This window comes from Gymnoscopelus microlampas, assembly GCF_963454915.1.
Source record: "Gymnoscopelus microlampas genome assembly, chromosome: 16".
NCBI classification, from domain to species: Eukaryota; Metazoa; Chordata; class Actinopteri; order Myctophiformes; family Myctophidae; genus Gymnoscopelus; species Gymnoscopelus microlampas.
In genome coordinates, this window is record NC_139953.1 from 26,477,031 (window position 1) to 26,502,641 (window position 25,611).

The 25,611-nt window shown below is 40.2% G+C and overlaps 1 protein-coding gene across 1 annotated transcript in view; it reads left to right on the top strand.

Annotated features, from left to right (window-relative positions):
- esr2a (estrogen receptor 2a) overlaps positions 1 to 12,006 on the top strand; it is a 31,582-nt gene extending 19,576 nt beyond the window's left edge. Inside the window, exons 4-10 of the mRNA XM_084082306.1 lie at positions 3,022 to 3,138; positions 3,493 to 3,807; positions 5,086 to 5,224; positions 6,059 to 6,192; positions 7,358 to 7,541; positions 9,425 to 9,676; positions 10,518 to 12,006. Of these exons, the coding sequence (XP_083938432.1) occupies positions 3,022 to 3,138; positions 3,493 to 3,807; positions 5,086 to 5,224; positions 6,059 to 6,192; positions 7,358 to 7,541; positions 9,425 to 9,638 (1,103 nt within the window). The 3' untranslated portion in view covers positions 9,639 to 9,676; positions 10,518 to 12,006. The remainder of the gene's footprint in view (positions 1 to 3,021; positions 3,139 to 3,492; positions 3,808 to 5,085; positions 5,225 to 6,058; positions 6,193 to 7,357; positions 7,542 to 9,424; positions 9,677 to 10,517) is intronic.
- The last annotated feature ends 13,605 nt before the right edge of the window (positions 12,007 to 25,611 follow it).

The window sequence follows — 25,611 nt, forward strand, 5'->3', positions numbered from 1 at the left end:
GGTTTTAAAAACATGCACAAACACACATACATTACGACTTGCACAAAAATACCTACAGTAAAGCCAGTACTATACTACAAAGCATGATATGTGGTTTGTGATGCAACTAGATTCTCGTCCTAAAGAGGGAGTTAACTGTTTATGTTTATGTTACTGTTTAAGCTTATTGAGCTGTAAGCTGTTGGCTACAAGTAAAAAAGAAAACATTTCATTGTGCTTTTGTTGGGGGCAGAGATAAATTAATGCATAAAAACTTTCTGAGAGGGACAGACCTAGAGATTGAGAGAGAGCACACACACACACACACACACACACACACACACACACACACACACACACACACACACACACACACACACACACACACACACACACACACACACACACACACACACACACACACACACACACACACTTGAAATATGTATTTATGTCCACATAAACAGAAGTACAAGATGTACAAAGGACATAAACACTGCCAGTGCAGTCAGATAAAGGGAAAACAGTTACAAAGTCCATGTAAGGCAGAGCATTGTTACATACAAAACAAAAGATGGCATACTTGTCGAACACAGCGGACAACAATCATGGGTAAAGAAAACCACACACACACACACACACACACACACACACACACACACACACACACACACACACACACACACACACACACACACACACACACACACACACACACACCCACACCCACACACACACAGCCTGCTACTTGCAATGACGACACGAAAATGCAGAAAGCTATGCTTTCTGTATTGTTATGTTATGCTAATATGGGAATCAAGGGATTTGACATTCGCAACAACATTGATTGTACAAGTAAGCCTGTGTTGCCCAAATTGTGCATTATATCGAAACATCCTCTAAACAGGAACTATTTGGTCTGAAGAACTCTCTGCTTTTATCTCTTCTTTTTTTTTATCTAGCATCTATTTTATTTGATATTGTGCAATCTTTTTTATGATTTCTTTTTATCTTGCATTCATGCAGTTGGCGATTTTTTTTTTTGCCGGCTCTCCTTCCTGAATTTGGCAGCTGCAACTGTATTGCTTTTAGCCTGGATTATCGTTTTAATTGTTCATATTTGTCTAATATTGTAATTTGTTCTCCATTTATAAACATGCCACTCAGCTAGAATAATTGTCCCATGTTTATGATTGGTCATATGCTGCAAAATCCATTTTTGCTACATTAGAAAAACCTGGGTTGATATATCGAGTTGATAACCACTGTCATGTAACCGCTTGGCGTGATTGCAGTGGTTAGGGATAGGCCAGATAACGAAAATATATCCTGGGTATGTTGAACTTGCTTTGTAGTACCTGGTGAAGCACATCTCCAATCTCCTGACATGAGCACAGAGTGCTTGAATCATAAAATATGCCATAAGATATTTTAATGAGCTACCCCAGCACACAGCATTTTACATTGATCTATTTAACCCTAATTCAGTTTTCACCACTGAATACCTTGTGCTCCTTTTTACAGGGTGTCTGTGGTGTGGGTCCTTTATTTATGAAAGGTCTTACATTTTTTAGGCGATGTATTCCCAATCTGACTATAATTGAGTATTATAAGGTAAAGAAAATGATGAATAAACGTTTTCTCATTTTTTTGTTCTCATCATACCTGTTGGCAGGTATGATAGAAGACGATGTAAAATCATAGAATATATGCTACATTGATAAATGATGCAACGCTATCATTGATAAACCAGAAATATGACCATTAAGTTATTATCGTTTTTTTCCCCCCTTAAAGGAGAATTTTGGACTAAAGTTTTCTTACCTTTTCTATGATGTTATGATATCTTAGGATGAATGGTACAGTAGAAAAATTGCATAACTCCATCCCTGGTCCGCCACAGCTTAAAACGTGCGCGGATAGGCCTTAGGTTAGATCACATATTTTAATAGTTGTTTTTTTTGGTGAGATCTGATGTTCATAGTGACAGAACACTGTCCAAAAAAAAGTCTAGCGAGACTTAGGTTTTTTTTTTTTTTTTTTGGTTGCATAGTGTTCTGTCACTTTGAACGTCAGATCTCACAAAAAAAAGAAAAAAAAAATCTGCTGTACCATTCATCCTAAGATATCATAACATCATAGAAAAGGTAAGAAAACTTTAGTCCAAAATTCTCCTTTAAGGGCCATTCACACTGAGCACTATAACTATAAAAATATAGTTTTTAAAATCATCAAGTGGATGGCAGAATTCACACCAACTATAAAAACAAATACAATGGTGAACGATTTAGTTATAGTGCTCAGTGTGAACGGCCCTTTAGAGCTGTCTTGCAATGAAGCTGCTGTACAAATATAGTGGATGAAAAAAAGTTAATACTGGGATTTTCCTTTGAAAAGTTGCTGTTTGAGGACTACAGTATTCCTGCAGGGTTTTGTAGTCATTGACCGGAACGTTCCGCCATCTGCACTAGTATTTATAAGATTCCTCAGAAATTCAACAGCATGCTGCTTTTTCACTCCCTGATCAATAATTTATGCTTTTGGTACGGGTCGTAAATAAAAGGAGCCTCTGAGGCCCCATGATAGGCTTTCCCATGATTCCCCCACACCCCCTAAACATCTCTGCTCTTCCTCCTTAGAGCTCTCCCTCTTGATCCAATTTCCTCTTCCATGCTGCATTTCCCCTCCTTGTTAGATTTGCCTCTCCATTTAAGTTTTTAAGTCCAGGCTTAAAACTTACCTTTATTTGCTAACATTTGAAAGGTCCTGATGTTGCTTCTTTTTGGCTTGTGCCTATGCAGGTCCTGATTATTTCTGTCTTTGAGCTATATGTCTGTTGTTTGTGTCTGTGTTTATTGTATTTGTAATTTTCGCTAACTGGTCTGTACAGCATTTATAAATGTATTGGACTTGAGTTGACTTCTGTGCCCAGTGTCGTCATACCTCATGCTGTAGCTCATTCCTTCCTTTTCATCCTCCTCTCCACCTTTCATCTCTCCTTGTCTACTGTCTACCTTGATGCCCTGTCTCTGATTTCTTAAGGACACAACGACTACATCTGCCCTGCAACAAACCAGTGCACTATAGACAAGAACCGACGCAAGAGCTGCCAGGCCTGCCGCCTTCGCAAATGTTACGAAACTGGCATGACCAAGTGTGGTTCGTATCTCCCTGTGTGAATATGTATATGTATATGTATATTATTGTGCCCTCTCCTGTTCCACCCGTGCACAGCAGCAAAATACAAATGTTAAATTAACTCTGAAATAGTGGTCCTTCCATGGTCCTTTCCTCCCTTCCATGTGGTGTTTTAAAGGAATGTGGCTCCCCTAAGAGGCCACACGTTGGAGACCTCTGAGTTAATGTGCCAATTAAAATGGTGGAACAAATTTTTTATGGTCAAAGAAACCGTGGGAGCAAAATAGGGCCCCTTGATGTTACAAAGAACTGAGATAAAAATATTGTTTAAATGTGTAATCTGTTCCACTATACTGTTGTCTTCTGTTGGTTTAGGGATGCGAAGAGATCGGGGGAACTGCAGGAACGCCCAGATGAGGCGAGTCACCCGTTACTCATCACAGGGCGGAGCTAATGGACCAAAGAGGGAGGTACTAACTGCGGTAGTGGCCGAGCAACCAAATGAGCCCCACCCTGCTCTGCTCACATCGGAGCAGCTGATAGGACGGATCATGGAGGCGGAGCCCCCGGAGATCCTCCTCATGAGGGACATGAGGAGGCCGTTGACAGAAGCCAATGTGATGATGTTACTCTCCAACCTTGCTGATAAGGAACTGGTCCACATGATAAGCTGGGCCAAGAAGATTCCAGGTACAGATATGTATGGGTTTGCATAAATGCAAATAAATGTTCAATAGTTTTAGGCCAAAACATGAAGCGGCCTGTTATAGCAGTTGTGTGCGTGCAAAGTACACATGCCGATCGGTCCAATTCTGCATTTCATATCTGCATATTATTTTACTCGTTTTAACTTTTTGAATATTCTCACATAAGGTAGCTGCTCAGTGACACTGGATGGTTGAGAAAATACTGCGTCTCTAACAGACATGGTCATTGTCCCCGCTTTATTAAGCAAACGGCAGACTCAATGCTTTGATACTGACTAACGGTCTTAAAACTGCACCTGGCATGTGAGCTGTGACCGTCACCTAAGTGCTGTGAAAAATACGTGCCTTGCAGGCTGTTAAATATGCTGTTTAATTTACACCACTGAATTAGTTGACACACACACACACACACACACACACACACACACACACACACACACACACACACACACACACACACACACACACAAGAGAGAGCGAGAAGACAAAGGTAATGGTCTGGTTCTGTGAAGCAGACACTAAGCACTTGACCAGCCGCACAACAACAAGTCAGATGCCAGTCTTCCCTTGATCAGGACTAGGCTTGGGGCAGAATAGTAGCCTTGGGGCCTAACAGCTCCAAAGCCTTGTGGCCCATAGGTCAGGACAGGAGGAACCTATCTGCTGTTTCCGTAGCATGAGGCAGCTTGATGTTCAGGTACACCCCCTGGACATGATGCTAGTATATCACAGGAACTTACCCCCAAGCCAACCCTTAATGGTGAGTGCCAATAAAGGGGGCATTGGGTACCTTTAAAGTCTTTGGTATAACTCGGCCGGATATTTAATCCCGACCTCCCAATCTCAGGGCAGACACTATAACCAGTGCCACAAGGCCACTGAGCCAGTGTGGAGAATACCCACCTTTAAAAGCATTTGAAAGCACATTGACAAACAAACAGCCATGCCAGCAAACATAAAAACTGGTTGAATGTTGCAATTAAAATAATATTTTAAGATGTCAATTTTAAAGTTGTCCTGACAGAAATCTAAAACATGTAGGTACATTTTGATATTATTATCACTATATTAATGGAGATGTATTAATATAATCACATGTGACAATAAACCTGATTCTGATTCTGATAAATATTTGGCCATAAATATCTTAACTAATCACTTATAAATGAAATGTGCTGAGTCTTCGATCTTGGCTGGGCCACAATAAAAGTCTAAGTGGACTGATTTATGTGATGAAGACCTCTGTCCCCTTCCCCCCCAGGGTTTGTGGAGCTCAGTCTGGTGGACCAAGTGCATTTGTTGGAGTGCTGCTGGCTGGAGGTGCTGATGATCGGCCTGATGTGGAGGTCTGTGGATCACCCAGGGAAACTCATCTTCTCCCCTGACCTCAGCCTGAGCAGGTAAGAATCAAGGTTTTATTTCTCACTCACTTATACAGGTACAAGCAGCGAAATGGGTTGTCCAGACAGTCCCTCGTTATTGAATGCATTAGGCAGTAGGCAGGGAGCCACCCATAGACTTAAAGTCAGGCCTTGTCTCTCGAGTCAGACTGTTGACTCACAACATTTAAATGCTTCCATCATACAGTCTGTGCAACGGAAGCTCTGAAAATGATACGGGAGTGAAGCGGATGCCCTGTCTCCCCCCACTTCCGTTTAATCTTTGCAGTCTCGTGTCCGAGATATTACAGGAACCACCCCGGCTGTTGGGTATTATATGGACCTGACAGACCTATTAACTCTTTGACTGCCGTCGACGCGTTATCGAGTCAATTGCTAGTTTGTCCACTTGGCCGTCGATGCGTTAGACGTGCTGATAGCTTTTTCATTGTTTAATCTGTGATCGCGCTGTTCTGTGTATTTTTCACCATCACTTTTATAAAATTACATGTTTTCACCTTGATGATGAAGTATTCATGATCAAGCACCTTTGATACCATGGAGGTATAGTTTGATACGTTCTCCCGCTGAACTCAGCTGACAGCCTGGCATGCATGTGCAGCTCAACCCCATAAACTAACACATAAACTAACATAACAGCAACAAAGCTAGACAAAAAAGAGAGACAACTCAAATTAGTCAACCAAATTATCACACAAATAAGAAATAATAGTACAAGTAAAACATTAGACTGTGTAGCTAAAGATTTTGTTCAGGTGATTTCTGGAGTTCCAAAAGAGTGTGTGCACAGATAATAATCAGTCATGTATCTTGGTGTCTGTATTGTGACGTTAGAGAGGAGGGGAGCTGCGTCCAGGGCTTTGGAGAGATCTTTGATATGCTGCTAGCCGCCACATCCAGGGTCAGAGAGCTCAAACTGCAGAGGGAGGAGTACGTCTGCCTCAAGGCCATGATCCTCCTTAATGCCAGTGAGTGTGTGTTGGCATGCATGTGTGTGTATATATTTGCATGAGTGTATCTGCACAAAAACATGAACTTGTAACTACCCTTAATTACTTTGTGTGTGTGTGTGTGTGTGTGTGTGTGTGTGTGTGTGTGTGTGTGTGTGTGTGTTTTGTGTTTGCACACAATTTTTTTAAAAACCGTTGCCAAGCGATCGTTGCTTCAGAGTGTAATCCTATCTTTTTTTGTAAGTGTTGGGAGGGTTGGCAAGGGGTAGAAGCTAAATAACTCACAGTGAGAGACCTAATGGGAACATGGCGTATTGCTTGGCTCGCCTCGTTGTCCGCTAACTGCAGGGCTTTTGTTTAATGCATACGAGTAACAGGCAGTACCTGTTTACTGGTCATTTGGATCAGCTCCACTATTGTGGGTTCTTACGTCTAGCTAGCGATCTTAGTCACACTGAGCCACCTTTCCGCTCAATCAAAATTTGAATCAGTAGCAGCTGATGCTTCAGCAGAAAAGGCAGCATAAGATTTTAGGCATGCTTGTATAATTAACCTGTCTGCCTAAATCAGTATGTTCTCACACTTTCAAGATTTTTCAAAAATATAAAAAAATAGCAGATGAACAAGCTCGCAGCACAGCACAAAGTGACACACTGTAAACTTGTATATCTGCTATTTTTTAATAGCCAACACAAAAATCTAAAATGACACAGATGCTTTCCAGGTTTCTCTTCACTGAAAATAGCCAATGAAAATCCTGAAAGTGTGTGTGTGTGCATGCAAGACAAGATACTCCTTTGTTATAGATAATAATTAACCACTTAATACTTTGTTGTACTTCAGATAACAAAAAACACGATCTACAAGCTCACAAGATTGTAGATATTCTATTTTCACAGAATGTTAGCCTATTTTCACCAAATGGCCACAGGTCAGAATATTGACGCTAGGGTTCATGTTGTTAAGTGTAACAAGCGTGTGTGTGTAGCCTGTCACATAATTACATCGCCTAATTGCAGATGAACGTAATTATTTTGCATAATTGCACATTTTGTGTGCTTGTAGATCAGCTATATCCACTATGGGGAAAAAAAGTTATTAAATATGGCTGGAATTTGGTTTACGAAAAAAGCCAAACAGAATTGTAATCTTTATTTGTGTGTGCGTGTGTGTTTGTTTCTAGACATTCTCACAAGCTCATCAGAGGGGAGCGATGAGCTGCAGAGTCGTTCCAAGCTGTTGCACCTGCTGGATGCAGTAACAGATGCGTTAGTGTGGGCCATCGCCAAAACTGGTCTCACCTTCAGACAACAGTCCAGCCGCCTCGCCCACCTGCTCATGCTGCTCATAAACATTCGCCATATCAGGTACAAACAAAATGCCACACTATAAAATACTTGAGTAGAGAGTGTGCTGATCCAATTTGGTTACATTTGGGTTAGATCCCGGGCTCACCAACTCAGCATATGAGTAGCACAGGGTAACTAAGGCGTGTGTTAGGGGAGCTGATGGTAGATGTAGTGCTCCAAGGGGTAAAGGGGATAGAGGCCCTCATTGTTCGCCTGATACCGACAATAAGCACTCCGATCCTGTACTTATATTTCAATAATATTTTCTATATAATAGGCAGAGATCAGGCCTGGAATGTCCTAATTTTAGGAGCACGAACAATTTGGTGTTGTAAATGTTTTGAGAGGCACATTGGTTATATGCAAAATGCAGTAAGGCCATCAAATAAAACAATGATTTTTGGTCGACAGAAATAATGAATTGAATTATTTTGAATACATACTCATCAGTTAAATAAATAAATAAGCTGCTTATTTCACAAAATAAGTTATTGGTATTTACAAATGACCAATTTTTAATTAGTGGCTGAGTGTGTATGAACTTTTGTCTCAGGAGTTACTGGACTCGTTTGAAGATGGGGATGGAGAGTCAGGTTAAAGGGCTAGGACACTTTGGTAGAAAGTGGAGGTAGAGGTTTGGGTTGTGTAGTTAACTTGCCATGATATTGGGTTGTGTAGTTAACTTGCCATGATGTAACTTCAAAGGTGGGCAAGAAATCAAAAATAAGTGCTCCATTGATTAGAACATCTCCAAACCCGGTACTATTTTTTTATTTTATTTTATAAAAATGTCAACTATTTTTATTAGGAAGAAACCCCAGACAGACCCAAACATCAAACCCAAGTTTCTATTACTTCTGGTAAAGCTTGTATGCTCTTGGGAGGAAGGACATCTGGTGCCTTTTTGTATGACTCACGGTCCTCCCTTTTCTGAGGGGGCACAGTGGCCATGGCCTTCATGGTCTACATGAAATTCCTGCCCTGGCAGGTACACTCACCAGCTGTACTGTACTGTATGTTGAGTGCAAATTTTGAAACGGTCCAAACGAATGAAACTCTTAAGTAAGCAGTGTTTGCTTGGAAGAAATGTCTTGTTCTATTGACACTCTGAAAACATAGCAGTCAGTCCAGACCCTACAGTATACACTGCTGTCAGCAGTACTATACTAGCTTTAGAGATTCTGAGATTATGTAGGCATGGCCACTGAGCTCTCTGCTCAGTGGCCATGCCTACATAATATCAGAATAATCCCTAAATATCTTGTTACATATGGTTTTACAGAAATCTTTCGTAATTTTCAGGGTTTGCCTTTGCACTGTACTTGAACTTTACTCCCAATATATTAAAAGTGTTTAACACCAATGGGGGCCAAACCAAACATTTCATGTTGAAAGGACGTGTCTTGAATGTCGTAATTTAGGGTTTGTCTGGTCTGGCCAGCCGATCTACTATTACACTAGTGTTATACTATGCACCAGGGGCTTCAATGTTTTTCAAGCGGGGGGGGGGGGGGGGGTTGGAAAGGAGAGGAAAATATTAATTAAATTCTAAAATAATATATATGCGTTTATTATTTTCATTTTAATTCAAATTACATTTGCAAGGTTTGTTTTGCTAGGGCATGTCCTTATTGTCAAATATATTCTAAAACTTTCAAAACATTTTCAAAAATAGCTACAGTATCTATTTTTGTGGAGGGGGAGGGGGGCAGCAGGTTTAAAAAACATTTAGCAATAGGGGGGCTGCAGCCAGAGAGAGGCTATGGCTATTTAGGGGGTCCTTGGCATGGAAAAGTTTGGCAACCCCTGAGCTAACTCTTCCCTTTCCCCTACACGGAATCCAGTGTTACTTAAACCCTGGTTTTAAATGAACACTCTGAACTGTGTGTAACTCTGTGCAGTAACAAAGGCATGGACCACCTGCACTGCATGAAGATGAAGAACATGGTCCCTTTGTACGACCTGCTGCTGGAGATGTTGGACGCCCATATCATGCACAGCTCCCGTCTGCCCAGAAAGCCGGAGACTGGGAGCCCCAGTGAGAGTCCCCCGCTCCCCCCCAGCGCCCCCACCAACACCTGGACCTCCAGCAGCAGTGGAGACGAGCCACAGTAGCTGCACGTGCAGCTCCAGTGCAGCCAGAGGAGACGCAGGTGTTGTAACCTTATCACGTTTCTTAATAACCCATTAAGACCTGAGGCCGATTCTACAAAATGTCTTCTAAATCCTTAAATGTTTTTTGAAAAAAACTATGTTACTATGTCAGTGGTTCTCAAACTTTTTCATGTTAAGGACCCCAAAATGTATATGTATTTGGCCGCGGATCAAAATATTTTGTTCCAGGGACCCCCCAGAAGCAAAGATTTGAGTTACAAATGTTCGCTTGAAAATATATATATTCGAAGATTTGCACAAATTTGCACACATTTTCAAAAATAGCAGATCTACAAGCTCATAGCGCAGCACTCGTGCCGTGCCATGAGCTTGTACATCTGCTATTTTTGAATAGCCAAAGTGTAAAATAATGCTTTTTAGCTCAAATCTAAAAATGACACAGATGCTTCTCCCGGTCTTAATGTGTTGATATTGATCATCGCTGTCCAGCTTGTATCTCTATATTTAATGTTTTATGTTTTCTCATGGAATGAGTGCCCTATTTTATATTTCGTATGACGGTATCATGCAAAAATAGCAGATCTACAGGCTCACAACAAGTCGCATCCAGGTCTGGCATCAGCCTCTCACCCGGACTGACCCGCTCCCTCAGTCAAGATAAACACGAGGGGGGGGGGGATTAAATAGCCTAATACAATTCACAACACCAAAGTGTGTCGGATCGGTTATATTTCTAGTGATGATATTACAATACAGCAGGATATTATTGCATGTATTCCATACAACAGTCATATGAACATTCATCTTGACAGCGTTCTAAATGTCATTGTGTTTTATCTGACAATACATGTCCGTCTGTAATTTGCATTTCATTTTTAGTGTTGAGAATTGATGGCTGAAGAGGAACAGAGGACCTTTGGAGACACAAAAAAAATTCAGGGCTCTGAGCGGAGTCTGGGGAGAAACTCCTGATGGACAGAAAGCAAACAATTTGTATCCTTATGCATCATACAACGGTGGATGCCACTCAGTCTGTTGTCAATTTAATTGCCTTTTCTATTGAACGCTGCCATGGCCAAGTCCAAGGTTAGGCCATAATCCATTAGTATTGAAAGCAGCTGCATCTGACGCACGTACATGGCAGCTGTGTGTGATATGGACGTCCAACATCTCCGGCAGCAGGACGCACAAAGAGAAATGTAGAAATTGTAAGTCTTTATATAAAAGGGTAATGACACGACTGTAAGCAGGCTTTTAAAAAGAAAAGAAAAGACACTAAAGTGAAGAGAAAAAAACCCATTAGAAGAAAAATGTCTTATGTCTGATTTCTATATGTGCCAGTGTCACGCACCGAAAATAGCCAGTCTACAAGCTCAGAACACATTGTGTGCATGTAGATCGGCTATTTTCGGTGTGTGACTTCAGGGTGAGACTTAAAGCACTTCACCCATTTTGTACCTTTTTATATATTCATATAATTGGTCCTCACTAATGCTCATAATAAGATGGCACAATTTCCATCTACACTCTGCTTCTCATTGGTCAGTTTAGAAGCCTGCCTAACAATGATATCATCGATGGTGATTCTAAGCTAATAGAAACTACAGCCTTTCTCTTCCTGGAAAGATGGCATGCTGAAATAGAAGCCATTGTTCACGTATTAATTCAAAATAAAAACATATTTTTGAAATTACCAAACTTGCCTACCGATGATGTCACTAGTAATGGTGCCATCTTATAATGAGCATTAGTGAGAACGAATTATCGCCCTTTACCAAGACCTGAAATGTTGTTTGGGATAAGAAAGCTAGAAGTGGACAATGATGTCATCAAGACAGGATGTACAGACAACGTCACTCAATTGTACCAAGATGGGGAGTTGTTTCTTTGTACATTATAATACCCCAATAGCCTTTACTTGTTAGCTATCCAGTCCTTGCTCTGCTGTCGCAGGTTGCCATGTTTTCTTTGAAGAAGCATAACCACTATACCATAAAGACAATTTTGCACTCTACTTATTATGTTTTGCTCGAAGAAAAGGAAGAAGCCTATTTTTGTATCATAGTTCTTATTTGCTGTGTGTGCAGTTGTTACTCAGCTTTTGATAATCTTGAATTTGCACTGCAAGATTTAAAAGAAAAAAGAAAAAAAAGGATTCACCTCTGAAATGTTGCACTGGTTCAGTTATAGAGCTAGCTCGCTAGACACCTTTTCCTCTGGTCACAGTATACGGTATATCACAATATGAATACATATCTCATACACAGCATACAGTGTAAGCATACAGTGTACCTTCTGTACCTAGGTTTGATAGTAACCTAAATGCCTGTTGATTTCTTGGTGATCATTTTTTTAAGTAAAAATCTTTGCAACATAAAATGTTTTGTGGCTTACTGTTTGATGTACAATAACACCTATTGCTCCACATGCTCGCCGAGTAAATTAAGGACTGTCTTGAAGGGTTGAATCTTGCACACAACTCCTATTACCTGTCTTTTAAAATCCATTAGGATGCCATGTCTGCGTGCAGAGTGCATGCAATCAGTTCATTAAAATGGAAATGCTTCCTCTAAATGTCATATTCATGGCTGATCCGCCCCATCCCTAGTTCAGTCATTTTCATCCCAATGGTTGAACACAAATTGCTCATACTGTATGAGTCACACAAACAGGAGACAACATACTTGATGCACTTAATGCCAAGAGAATTAAGTATACGTATTTTTTGCATCTTGAGAAAACAGTACAGTACCTGATCTTGAGATGGCAAGTGAAAATATTGGCCACAGCAAATTGGGTAAGACGAACAGTGTTTATTGCCAGAAAATGTGCATAAATCCGTTGTTTGATTTGCTTGATTTCATAAATTAGTATGAACTTTATTACATTCTGTACACATAAATTGTGGACCATAAAGTCCTGTTCAGTGCACTGCGAGCCATGGAAATGTTTGCAATTTTAGAATCATCTGGTACTGATGGCTTATCAGGGCTTAACATTTATTTGCCTATGCTGTTCCAATACAAAAATAGCTCCTCATGTTTGAAAGTGGCCTGGGGCCTGTTACACGAAAGGAGAATTAAATAAGCCTGGATTTAAGTCAAATCCAGGTTTGACAAAGTCTGGTCCGTACAGCCTGGCTGAAAAGGAGCGACTTTGTCGAGCTAGACCTTGTCAAGCCAGGATGATAAAGCCAGGCTTCACGTATTCCTATAAAAGACCATGAAAGTCGATAGCAGAATCCTTGAACTTGACCAATCATGGAGCCCAAAACCAGAGCGGCGTTCTTCTCTGTGGCTGAACAGCAGCACTGCAGCAGCTCATGGAACGGTGGCGTTCCCAGGAATTACATTTAGTGCAGGCGAGATCCCCCCCCTCCCCTACGAGGGGGGGGGGTACTCGGGGAAAAATCTCAACAACACTACACACACTACTAAACTGGAAACTGGACTATTCTGTTTGGATTTTTTTCACTGCCTGTTTTTCAGTCTTTTACTTCATTTTCTAGGGGAGGCGAGATTTTAGTTCCTGCCTCTACGGTGGGTACGCCACTGATAGCGTCAACAATCATTTTTAACCACTTAGCTTTGGCTATTCAAAAATACCTGATCTACAAGCTCATAGCGCGGCACCCTATGAGCTTGTAGATCTGCTATTTTTGAAAAATCTTGGAAATGTGTGCATATCTTTGAAATGTATATACATTTTTAAAGCAAACATTTTTTAACTCAAATCTTTGCTTCTGGGGGTCCCTGGCACAAAACATTTTCAGATGGGGGTATATGAATTTAGGGGTCCTTGGCATGAAAAAGGTTGAAAACCACTGTTCTAAATGGCAGTGGTTCACAAACTTTTTAGCTCAAGAGTCTTGAGGCTTGGGTCCCGGCTCCCGGAGAGACATCAAATTTCTCTTTTGGGTCTTCATGACCCAGGCTCCCGGGGAGACATCAAATTTCTCTTTTGGGTCTTGAGTCTCAAGACCCAAAAGAGAAATTTGATGTCTCCCCGGGAGCCTGGGTCTTGACTCAAGACCCAAAAGAGAAATTTGATGTCTCCCCGGAATCATACGAGGAAGTAAAATGTATAATAAGCAAGAAAGGAAACACGGCCGCAATAAATGGATCCAGGGAGAAAGCGTGGCTAAGTATTGCCGACAAATTAAATGCACAAGTCGTCCAAAAATATATACAATTTATATACAAGTCCATAAATATATATTTTTCAGTTAGGCTTAAACATGAGGAGTGTATTGTGAATATTGGAATTATCGCCTACTAATCTACAATGCGATAGCCTATTATGTGCGCCATGCATCCAACCAATATGTCTGAGTCTGTGCTCAGGAATGTGTAAAAAACAAAAAATCTCCATGAATTCAAGGCTTCATGGAGTGTGTAATTGATAGATTTTTTTTTTTTTTGGGTGAACTATTATTTTAAGTATCTTGTTCCGTGCACTTTAACAAAAATAATGAAATACAAATCTTTCTTATGGGGGGCCCCCCATAAGAAAGATTTGTATTTAAAACTAAAAAAGTGCCTTGCCAATCCATGGCAAGGCACAGCCGGCCTGTGAACCAGAATGTTATAGGTTTGATTCCTATCCCTGACATTGTGTGAAAGTATCGACAAATTTGGAAAAAATATATATGTTCTTTTTAAGTATTAAATATAAATCTTTCTCACTACATCTTTTCACATGGGGGCCTTGACCTCAAAATGTTTTAGATCCACAGAAATCATGGAAACAGCTGTAGGTGAATCGATAGAGTGGCTGCACAGTGAGCTGAAGGTTACAGGTTCAAGACCCTATTGCTGCAGTATGTTTCTGAGCAAGACATACTCCAATGCAATTATTTGGTAATAATACTGGTACTTTTACTTGTAACAAAGTATTTCTACATTGTGTGCTACTATTTACTTAAGTACACAATGTGACTACCTTTTCCACCACCGCTAGGAATAACAGAGAAACAATATAAATAATATAGCTGCAGGCAGCAATAATACGGGGCCAGTGAATGAAGAATGGAGAGAGAGAGAGAGAGAGAGAGAGAAAGACATGGAAACGGAATACATTGAAGAGAGAGAGAGAGAGAGAGAGAGAGAGAGAGAGAGAGAGACATGGAAACGGAATAGATTGAAGAGAGAGAGAGACATGGAAACGGAATAGATTGAAGAGAGAGAGAGATGGAAACAGAATGGATTTGATTGGACATCTCAAACTATTGCCATTAACAGGAATCGAATCCTCAACCATCGGACTGACAGGCTGCAACACTGCCTATAGTGCTATAGCTTTGACCAGGCTGAAGTTGTCTGTTGAAGATCATAAACTTTTGCCTTCTGTCATGAACCAAGCCCCTGTTTCACTAACACTAAGATCACTTGTTCACAAACCATTTACCAATAGAGAAATTGTATGTCTCCTCGCAACCGAAACCAGTGAAAGAAGCCGATCTACAAGCTCAGAAACATGTTGCTATCTGAAAAGTTTTGAGATTGTAGATCGGCTATTTTCAGAATGAAGTATGTCATACATTGAAAAAACATACTCTCAAATAAGCATTTCAGGTTATCTTTAACAATTGCACTAATTGACACAATAATTTTGTGTGCAATGCAACTTAAATGAAGTCTGCATCAAGTGAGTCTTGAACTGGCAGTCTTGAGGTTCTAAGGCACACACTTAAGCGAGAAGCCATTGGACCAACAGACTAGATCCTGTGAAAAAGGAAATCACACAGATGATAGTTTCACGCAAATAGCTTAAAAATCCTGGGTTTAAGTGTTTTTCAAACTGCTCAAAATTGCGGACAATCTAAGGCCTAATGGGAATGATGTACAAAAAAACAATTTCACCCACTTTTTTACCTTGTAAACCTGTGATGTGACAATAAAACTGATCTAAAGGTCAGAGGTCAAAAGTCAGAGTTGTTCAGCATGAGGAGACGCATATGTGTATTGAGGTTTCATGGCTGTAGGTCAAACAGGGCATGAGTTGTACCTGTTCAAAGTTGGCATTTTCAATTGAGTGCTATAGCGCCACCTTTTGACGAAAGATTGTGAGAATTATTTCTTGAAAGTTTTTCATGACCATCTATCATATGGCCGAGTTTCGTAAAAAGCGTATGCACGGTTCAGCCAGAACTGCCAAAAACGGCGGAAGAAACGGAATAATGCGAATATTAAAACAGGGCCAGGAGCCATGCTGGCACAACACAACAACACAACAAGAAAACACAACAGTTATTGTTAAAAAACAGATCTGTTGCTAGCATGGCATGTGAGTCAGGAGTACAAACCATGGTCAAATGATGAATCAAGGGTTTATAAACAGAAAGTTTAAGGACCAAAACTCCAGAAGGAAAAAATTCACTCTCCGTCTAAATTCTCAAAGGTAGGTTAAGTCGGTGTTGTGTTCTAGTTTTTTCTTGAAGGTATACTATGATTATTCCCTGCCTCCCACACGCACGGCATGCGCGCGTCTATAATTAATTAAATGTAAAAAATGATGTGAACATTTTCCACACGCAATATGCTTTGTAGGCCTACTGACTTTTTCTTACTGATGTCTGATCACCTGAGCTCAACCACTTCCAAGCTTAGATGCATTTTCAATGCAACAAACTCGGCCAGGCCCACTCAGGCCCAGTTTCACAGTAACACTGAGTAGCCTACACTTACAATATGCTTTGTACTGATTTTCTACTGTTTCTAATGTTAATCACCCTGTAACTCAACCACTTCGGAGCTGCTTTTAGCCTTGGATGCATTTAAAAAATACATATATATTACATAGAAGTGCAAATTTTTCGTCACCAGCATTTTTTCGTCACCAGCATTTTTTGTCATTTTTCGTCACCAGCATTTTTTCGTCACCAGCATTTTTCGTCATTTTTCGTCACCAGCATTTTTTCGTCACCAGCATTTTTCGTCATTTTTCGTCACCAGCATTTTTCGTCATTTTTCGTCACCAGCATTTTTTCGTCACCAGCATTTTTTGTCATTTTTCGTCACCAGCATTTTTCGTCATTTTTCGTCACCAGCATTTTTTCGTCACCAGCATTTTTTTCGTCACCAGCATTTTTCGTCATTTTTCGTCACCAGCATTTTTCGTCACCAGCATTTTTTCGTCACCAGCATTTTTCGTCATTTTTCATCACCAGCATTTGTTCGTCACCAGCATTTTTCGTCATTTTTCGTCACCAGCATTTTTCGTCATTTTTCGTCACCAGCATTTTTTCGTCACCAGCATTTTTTCGTCACCAGCATTTTTCGTCATTTTTCGTCACCAGCATTTTTCGTCATTTTTCGTCACCAGCATTTTTCGTCACCAGAATTTTTTCGTCACCAGCATTTTTCGTCATTTTTCGTCACCAGCATTTGTTCGTCACCAGCATTTTTCGTCATTTTTCGTCACCAGCATTTTTCGTCATTTTTCGTCACCAGCATTTTTTCGTCACCAGCATTTTTCGTCATTTTTCGTCACCAGCATTTTTCGTCATTTTTCGTCACCAGCATTTTTTCGTCACCAGCATTTTTCGTCATTTTTCGTCACCAGCATTTTTTCGTCACCAGCATTTTTCGTCATTTTTCGTCACCAGCATTTTTCGTCATTTTTCGTCACCAGCATTTTTCGTCACCAGCATTTTTTCGTCACCAGCATTTTTCGTCATTTTTTGTCACCAGCATTTGTTCATCACCAGCATTTTTCGTCATTTTTCGTCACCAGCATTTGTTCGTCACCAGCATTTTTCGTCATTTTTCGTCACCAGCATTTTTCGTCATTTTTCGTCACCAGCATTTTTTCGTCACCAGCATTTTTCGTCATTTTTCGTCACCAGCATTTTTCGTCATTTTTCGTCACCAGCATTTGTTCGTCACCAGCATTTTTCGTCATTTTTCGTCACCAGCATTTTTTCGTCACCAGCATTTTTCGTCATTTTTCGTCACCAGCATTTTTTCGTCACCAGCATTTCATTTTTCGTCACCAGCATTTTTCGTCATTTTTCGTCACCAGCATTCTTTCGTCACCAGCATTTTTTCGTCACCAGCATTTTTTTCGTCACCAGCATTTTTCGTCACCAGCATTTTTCGTCACCAGCATTTTTTCGTCACCAGCATTTTTCGTCATTTTTCGTCACCAGCATTTTTTCGTCACCAGCATTTTTCGTCATTTTTCGTCACCAGCATTTTTTCGTCACCAGCATTTTTCGTCATTTTTCGTCATTTTTCGTCACCAGCATTTTTCGTCATTTTTCGTCACCAGCATTTTTTCGTCACCAGCATTTTTTGTCATTTTTCGTCACCAGCATTTTTTGTCATTTTTTGTCACCAGCATTTTTTCCTCACCAGCATTTTTCGTCATTTTTCGTCACCAGCATTTTTCGTCATTTTTCGTCACCAGCATTTTTTCGTCACCAGCATTTTTTCGTCACCAGCATTTTTTCGTCACCAGCATTTTTCGTCATTTTTCGTCACCAGCATTTTTCGTCATTTTTCGTCACCAGCATTTTTTCGTCACCAGCATTTTTTCGTCACCAGCATTTTTCGTCATTTTTCGTCACCAGCATCTTTTCGTCACCAGCATTTTTTCGTCACCAGCATTTTTCGTCATTTTTCGTCACCAGCATTTTTCGTCATTTTTCGTCACCAGCATTTTTTCGTCACCAGCATTTTTTCGTCACAAGCATTTTTTCGTCACCAGCATTTTTCGTCATTTTTCGTCACCAGCATTTTTTGTCATTTTTCGTCACCAGCATTTTTTCGTCACCAGCATTTTTTCGTCACCAGCATTTTTTCGTCACCAGCATTTTTCGTCATTTTTCGTCACCAGCATTTTTCGTCATTTTTCGTCACCAGCATTTTTCGTCACCAGCATTTTTTCGTCACCAGCATTTTTCGTCATTTTTCGTCACCAGCATTTTTCGTCATTTTTCGTCACCAGCATTTCTCGTCATTTTTCGTCACCAGCATTTTTTTCGTCACCAGCATTTTTCGTCTTTTTTCGTCACCAGCATTTTTTCGTCACCAGCATTTTTCGTTATTTTTCGTCACCAGCATTTTTCGTCATTTTCGTCACCAGCATTTTTCGTCATTTTTCGTCACCAGCATTTTTCGTCATTTTTCGTCACCAGCATTTTTTCGTCACCAGCATTTTTTTCGTCACCAGCATTTTTCGTCATTTTTCGTCACCAGCATTTTTCGTCATTTTTCGTAACCAGCATTTTTTCGTCACCAGCATTTTTCGTCATTTTTCGTCACCAGCATTTTTTTCGTCATTTTTCGTAACCAGCATTTTTTCGTCACCAGCATTTTTCGTCATTTTTCGTCACCAGCATTTTTTCGTCACCAGCATTTTTCGTCATTTTTCGTCACCAGCATTTTTTCGTCACCAGCATTTTTCGTCATTTTTCGTCATTTTTCGTCACCAGCATTTTTTCGTCACCAGCATTTTTTGTCATTTTTCGTCATTTTTCGTCACCAGCATTTTTTCGTCACCAGCATTTTTTGTCATTTTTCGTCACCAGCATTTTTTCGGCACCAGCATTTTTTGTCATTTTTCGTAACCAGCATTTTTTCGTCACCAGCATTTTTCGTCATTTTTCGTCACCAGCATTTTTTCGTCACCAGCATTTTTTGTCATTTTTCGTCACCAGCATTTTTTCGTCACCAGCATTTTTCGTCATTTTTAGTCACCAGCATTTTTTCGTCAACAGCATTTTTCGTCATTTTTCGTCACCAGCATTTTTTCGTCACCAGCATTTTTTTCGTCACCAGCACTTTTCGTCATTTTTCGTCATTTTTCGTCACCAGCATTTTTTCGTCACCAGCATTTTTTCGTCACCAGCATTTTTCGTCATTTTTCGTCACCAGCATTTTTTCGTCACCAGCATTTTTTGTCATTTTTCGTCACCAGCATTTTTCGTCATTTTTCGTCACCAGCATTTTTTCGTCACCAGCATTTTTCGTCATTTTTAGTCACCAGCATTTTTTCGTCACCAGCATTTTTCGTCACCAGCATTTTTTCGTCACCAGCATTTTTCGTCATTTTTCGTCACCAGCATTTTTTCGTCACCAGCATTTTTCGTCATTTTTCGTCACCAGCATTTTTTCGTCACCTGCATTTTTTGTCATTTTTCGTCACCAGCATTTTTTCGTCACCAGCATTTTTCGTCATTTTTCGTCTCCAGCATTTTTCGTCATTTTTCACCAGCATTTTTCTCGTCACCAGCATTTTTCGTCATTTTTCGTCACCAGCATTTAAAAAAAAAGTATCAATACTACGATGTAGAAGTAGGCTACTCTGTTACAAGTAAAAGTCCGGAATTCAAAATGTACTTGAGTAAAAGTACAAAAGTATTGGCATCAAAATGGACTTAAAGTACTAAAATGTTTTACTGAAGTAAAAGTATCAATGCTGCAATGTAGAAGCAAGTAAAAGTCTGGTGTACAAAAGTATTGGTATCAAAATGTACTTAAAGTACCAAAAGTACTGAAGTACTGAAATGTTTGAAAATAGCAGATCTACAAGCTCACAACGTGGTAGTTAGTTACTTTCCCACCACTTAGATTGGATACTTTCAAACAGCTGATGCATAAAATAGGGTCAAAGTGGTTCAACTGATTTTGACGTTCTATTAACCTATTTTGCAGGATTTTCAAGGACCCCCTGGGGCTCCGCGGACCCCACTTTGAGAACCATTAATATTGTGGTCTGATGCTTGTTTGCCTGCGGGTGCATTTCCAGTTTTCCCTGAAGTCGTATCTTAATCAAGTCCGTGGAGTGATGTTTGGTGGGCTGCTGATGAAAATCAAAGGCAGAATGCACACGCACAGATCCTCCTTTTGATTAGAGGATCTTTTTAATATCTTCAAGATAGCCTACTTTGTATCAGATTAGACAGCTTTCACCCTCGTTTATCAATGCTCAGGCTACAGAAATCATCTCATGACAGGGTCATTTATTTATGAAACGTTGTGTCTCGCAATTCGCAAGCATTGCTGCACATTGCTCCGCCGTGGCCCGCGTGCGTATTTTGCACATTGTTGTTTGGCTGTGTGGTGTAAGTAACCATATTAAGTATCACATTCTTAGTTAATTATTACATTCTCAATTGCATGTTGGATTCTAGCATGGCACCAGAGGTCGCGTCCGATAATTGCCGGTTTTGACCGTTTTTTTATGACAAAGACCGGAAAAAATAAATCTCTCCGGACATCCTGACCGGTTGATAATGACACGGCTGTTCATTAATTATCACCGCAAAATTAGGCACATTTCAAATCCTCTGCTTTGCAATCTCGCTCTCTCTCTCTCTCTCTCTCTCTCTCTCTCTCTCTCTCTCTCTCTCTCTCTCGCGCGCTCTCGCTCTCTCGCTCTTTCTCTCTCTCTCTTAACAGCGTGCGTGTGTTTCTGGGAGAGAGAGAGACGTAGAACGAAAACAGTTTGTCACACGCTGTTAGGTTACACCTATTTCCTGTTACTAATAACCAGTGTAAAATGTGCTGCATTGGGCGGTAAATCGGAGACACTTTATTGTGAAGGTAGCCTACAACAGGAAAAAGAGAGCTAGTTGTTGCTACTGCTGCATACAGACTGCGGTCTCGGCAGACAGACAGACACACCGCGGTCTGGTTACAAGTTACATTATATAAAGTTGTGTATTTAACAGCCAGTTACACACAAGTTGTATCATTACGAGTTAGAATATATCACAGATACTAGGCTAATACAAGGGCACTCGTGAGTAAAGTTGGCAAGTTGCCCTACAGTTTAAACAACAGTGCAGGTTGAAGATGAAATCTAACACAGATGCGTAAATACTCTTCACAACAGCTATAGGCTACTGCAACTATGGCATCGAGCTGAAACATGACGTTAATCATAATCGTGGACCTATTTTAACTCTATGAGGTGGACACGTTAAAACGTTACCACTTTGAACTGAATAGCTCTATGAGGAGACGACAAGATTCTCACAACTCATCAACTTTCCCACGGCTGTCCCAACTAGACGCATCCACTGTCTAACAGCATAACCTCTTCCTGTGAGTGAGTAGTGGTCTATAATGTATTGCCCTAACAGGTCAGCTGAGCCACATTATGAAGGATTAATCTGAAATGCCCAATTTTGTGCAGTGCCCTTTGATTAGAAAATGCATACAAACGCAATTGATTATTGAGAAACCATTACGCACGCAGCATGCGCAAATGGTAATGTAGGTAATTAATGTATTTGTGTAAGATGACCCTGCTATATAAAATGTGTATATTATGATGGTTCGTGTTCAAATAGCTCAATCCAAAATATAATGCTGTAGGCCTAAGTGTTAGGCTGTATTTACGCACCTGCTTGTCATTAATGCATAAAAATAATTATGACCGTTGTTTTTGTCAGATGTCCGGTAAATTTGAATCCTTCCGGACATTGGGACCGGCAGATTAAAATCCTAGCGCGACCCCTGCATGGCACATGAGTCAGGAGTACAAACCATGGCTCAAATGATAAATCAGGGGTTCATTATCTGAATATTCTGGGTTCAAAACTCCAGAAGAACGTTTTTCACTTTCCATCTAATTTGTGAAAAGTGAGTTAAGTATTACATTCCCGTTCGCATCTCCTATGTTAGTGTGGCTCAAATGATAACTCAGGTGTTTCAAATCTGAGGGTTCTGGGTTGAAAGCTCCCAAAGAGCATTTTTCACTTTCCATCTAAATTGTGAAAGGTGAGTTAATTATTACATTCCCGATTGCTTCTTCCATGCTAGCATGGCTCAAATGATAACTCAGGGGTTTCAAATCCGAGGGTTCTGGGTTCAAAGCTCCCAAAGAGCATTTTTCACTTTCCATCTAAATTGTGAAAGGTGAGTTAAGTATTACATTCCCAATTGCATCTTCTATGACAGCGTGGCTCAATAGATGAATCAGCGGTTTATAAACCAAAGGTTCAGGGTTCAAAGCTCACCTACTACAAAAGTCCAATCAAACAACTAATACAAAATATCTCAAACAACCAAAACAACAATCAATACAAAACTTCAAAGTGCCTCAATAAAAAAAACATAAAACAGTGGTCAAAAAAATAACAAATAAGTCAGCTATAATACTAATAATGTCAATGACATACAACACAAATTGCTTTGCTTATTATTATGTAAATGTATAAGCTCCTCCCACTGGAGGTGGGCTTTACCCATGCTCCTCCCCCTCCTACCGGAGCTAAAAGAGGGCGTGAGGAGGGAGGCGGGCTGATTCCCCGCTCCTCGCCTTAAAAAGAGCAAAGATTTACCAGGACCAAGATTCAAACCCCCAACCTTCCATCTGCGAGACCTCTCCTTTTCTCTTGCGCCACCAGGCTTTTCACACTAATTAGAAACTCAAGGTAATATTTGAAGTTTAAGGGAGAGGTGGCAGGTGAAAAGTTGAAAGTCTACAGCAAACACCTCTCCCCCTGACAGAATGACTGAATCTACTAGATTCACTGAAGATCAGGGTTCATTATGACGCAACTTTTTTGAGTTTTAGGTTATTGTTAAAAAACATCTGTTGAAAAAAAAACATGCAACAGATGGTTGGAGAGCAAACAGAGGGATGTTTAATGTTATCAAAACACATATTCGTTATTGTCATATCTTAAAGTCATTTATCAATTTCAGAAGACCAAAACTAGCAGTTTTAATCAAGAGTGTGAACCTGGCTCAGAGTTCAAACAAAATAAGAGCAATACACTTAAACACAGAATTGATTATGAATATAAAGACAAAGGCTAATTAACTAATTGTTTATGAGTGAGTTAGTCTGCAGAATCTGTAGTGGATGTGTGTAAAGCAGTGGTTTTCAAAGTGGGGTCCAGGGGACCCTCATGGTTTCTTGAGGGGGTTCTGAATCTGAATGTCCCCTTACATTTCTGTAACTCCCGAGAGTGTACAAAATGGAACCAAATGGACCCCTAATGGTCCATTTGTACACTCTCAGAGATATGGGGGTCATTGAAATTAAAATGACTTAGAAGTAAGGAGTTGGATGATGGATGGCAAACCAAAAGACAAACAAGCCAAAATGTGAGAGGGGAGAATGAGAGACTCCAAAAGTAATGAAGACTGCTGTCACTATGCGAGTCAGGAGGGAGTGCAGGACAGAAAGACCAAGGCAGACTAGTTCAGATACAAGGAGTTTTCTTGTTTTTATTATGACAAAAACCAGGGAACACAAGGAGCACGTGAAGGACTAGGAGGGCACTTGCAAGTTTCACTTGTAAAAGCACAAGAAGAAAGCCTACATACACTGAATCAAGGAGACTAGATCAAACACTAAGATACTCACAGGCAACTACATACAACAAACAGACTGGCACACACAACTGTATTGTAAAACACCAAGTATAACTAAGAAACAAGGAACACAACAAGAAAACACAACAGTTATTGTTAAAAAAACATCTGTTGGAACATTTTTCTCTGCACCCAGATTTACTCTTTCATTGAGAGCAAACAGCCCAAACGTTAAATCAGTGGTTTATAAACAGAAAGTTTAAGGGCCAAAACTCCAGAAGAAAAAAATTCACCCTCCGTCTAAATTCTCAAAGGTGGGTGAAGTAATACATTTTCTACTGCATCTTCCATGCCTGACTTAGTGCTTTTTTCGGATTTAACTTTCGTTTCGGTACTCGTTTCGGTAGTGACACAATGGTGAAAAAAAAAAGTCACTACAAAGTACTACCAATCAACTCTAAATTGCCTGAAATGTACTCCTAACAGGTTTTTGGGGGGACGATTTTGGCCTCCACACTTAGTGCTTTTTTCGGATTTAACTTTCGTTTCGGTAGTGACCAACTTTCGTTTCGGTAGTGACACAATGGTGAAAAAAAAAAAGTCACTACAAAGTACTATCAATCAACTCTAAATTGCCTGACACGTACTCCTAACAGGTTTTTGGGGGGACGATTTTGGCCTCCACACTTCGTGATTTTTTCGGATTTAACTTTCGTTTCGGTAGTGACCAACTTTCGTTTCGGTAGTGACACAATGGTGAAAAAAAAATGTCACTACAAAGTACTACCAATCAACTCTAAATTGCCTGAAACGTACTCCTAACAGGTTTTTGGGGGGACGATTTTGGCCTCCACACTTAGTGATTTTTTCGGATTTAACTTTCGTTTCGGTACTGACCAACTTTCGTTTCGGTAGTGACACAATGGTGAAAAAAAAATGTCACTACAAAGTACTACCAATCAACTCTAAATTGCCTGAAACGTACTCCTAACAGGTTTTTGGGGGGACGATTTTGGCCTCCACACTTAGTGATTTTTTCGGATTTAACTTTCGTTTCGGTACTGACCAACTTTCGTTTCGGTAGTGACACAATGGTGAAAAAAAAATGTCACTACAAAGTACTACCAATCAACTCTAAATTGCCTGAAACGTACTCCTAACAGGTTTTTGGGGGGACGATTTTGGCCTCCACACTTAGTGATTTTTTTGGATTTAACTTTCGTTTCGGTAGTGACAAACTTTCGTTTCGGTAGTGACACAATGGTGAAAAAAAAATGTCACTACAAAGTACTACCAATCAACTCTAAATTGCCTGAAACGTACTCCTAACAGGTTTTTGGGGGGACGATTTTGGCCTCCACACTTAGTGATTTTTTCGGATTTAACTTTCGTTTCGGTACTGACCAACTTTCGTTTCGGTAGTGACACGATGGTGAAAAAAAAATGTCACTACAAAGTACTACCAATCAACTCTAAATTGCCTGAAACGTACTCCTAACAGGTTTTTGGGGGGACGATTTTGGCCTCCACACTTAGTGATTTTTTTGGATTTAACTTTCGTTTCGGTAGTGACAAACTTTCGTTTCGGTAGTGACACAATGGTGAAAAAAAAATGTCACTACAAAGTACTACCAATCAACTCTAAATTGCCTGAAACGTACTCCTAACAGGTTTTTGGGGGGACGATTTTGGCCTCC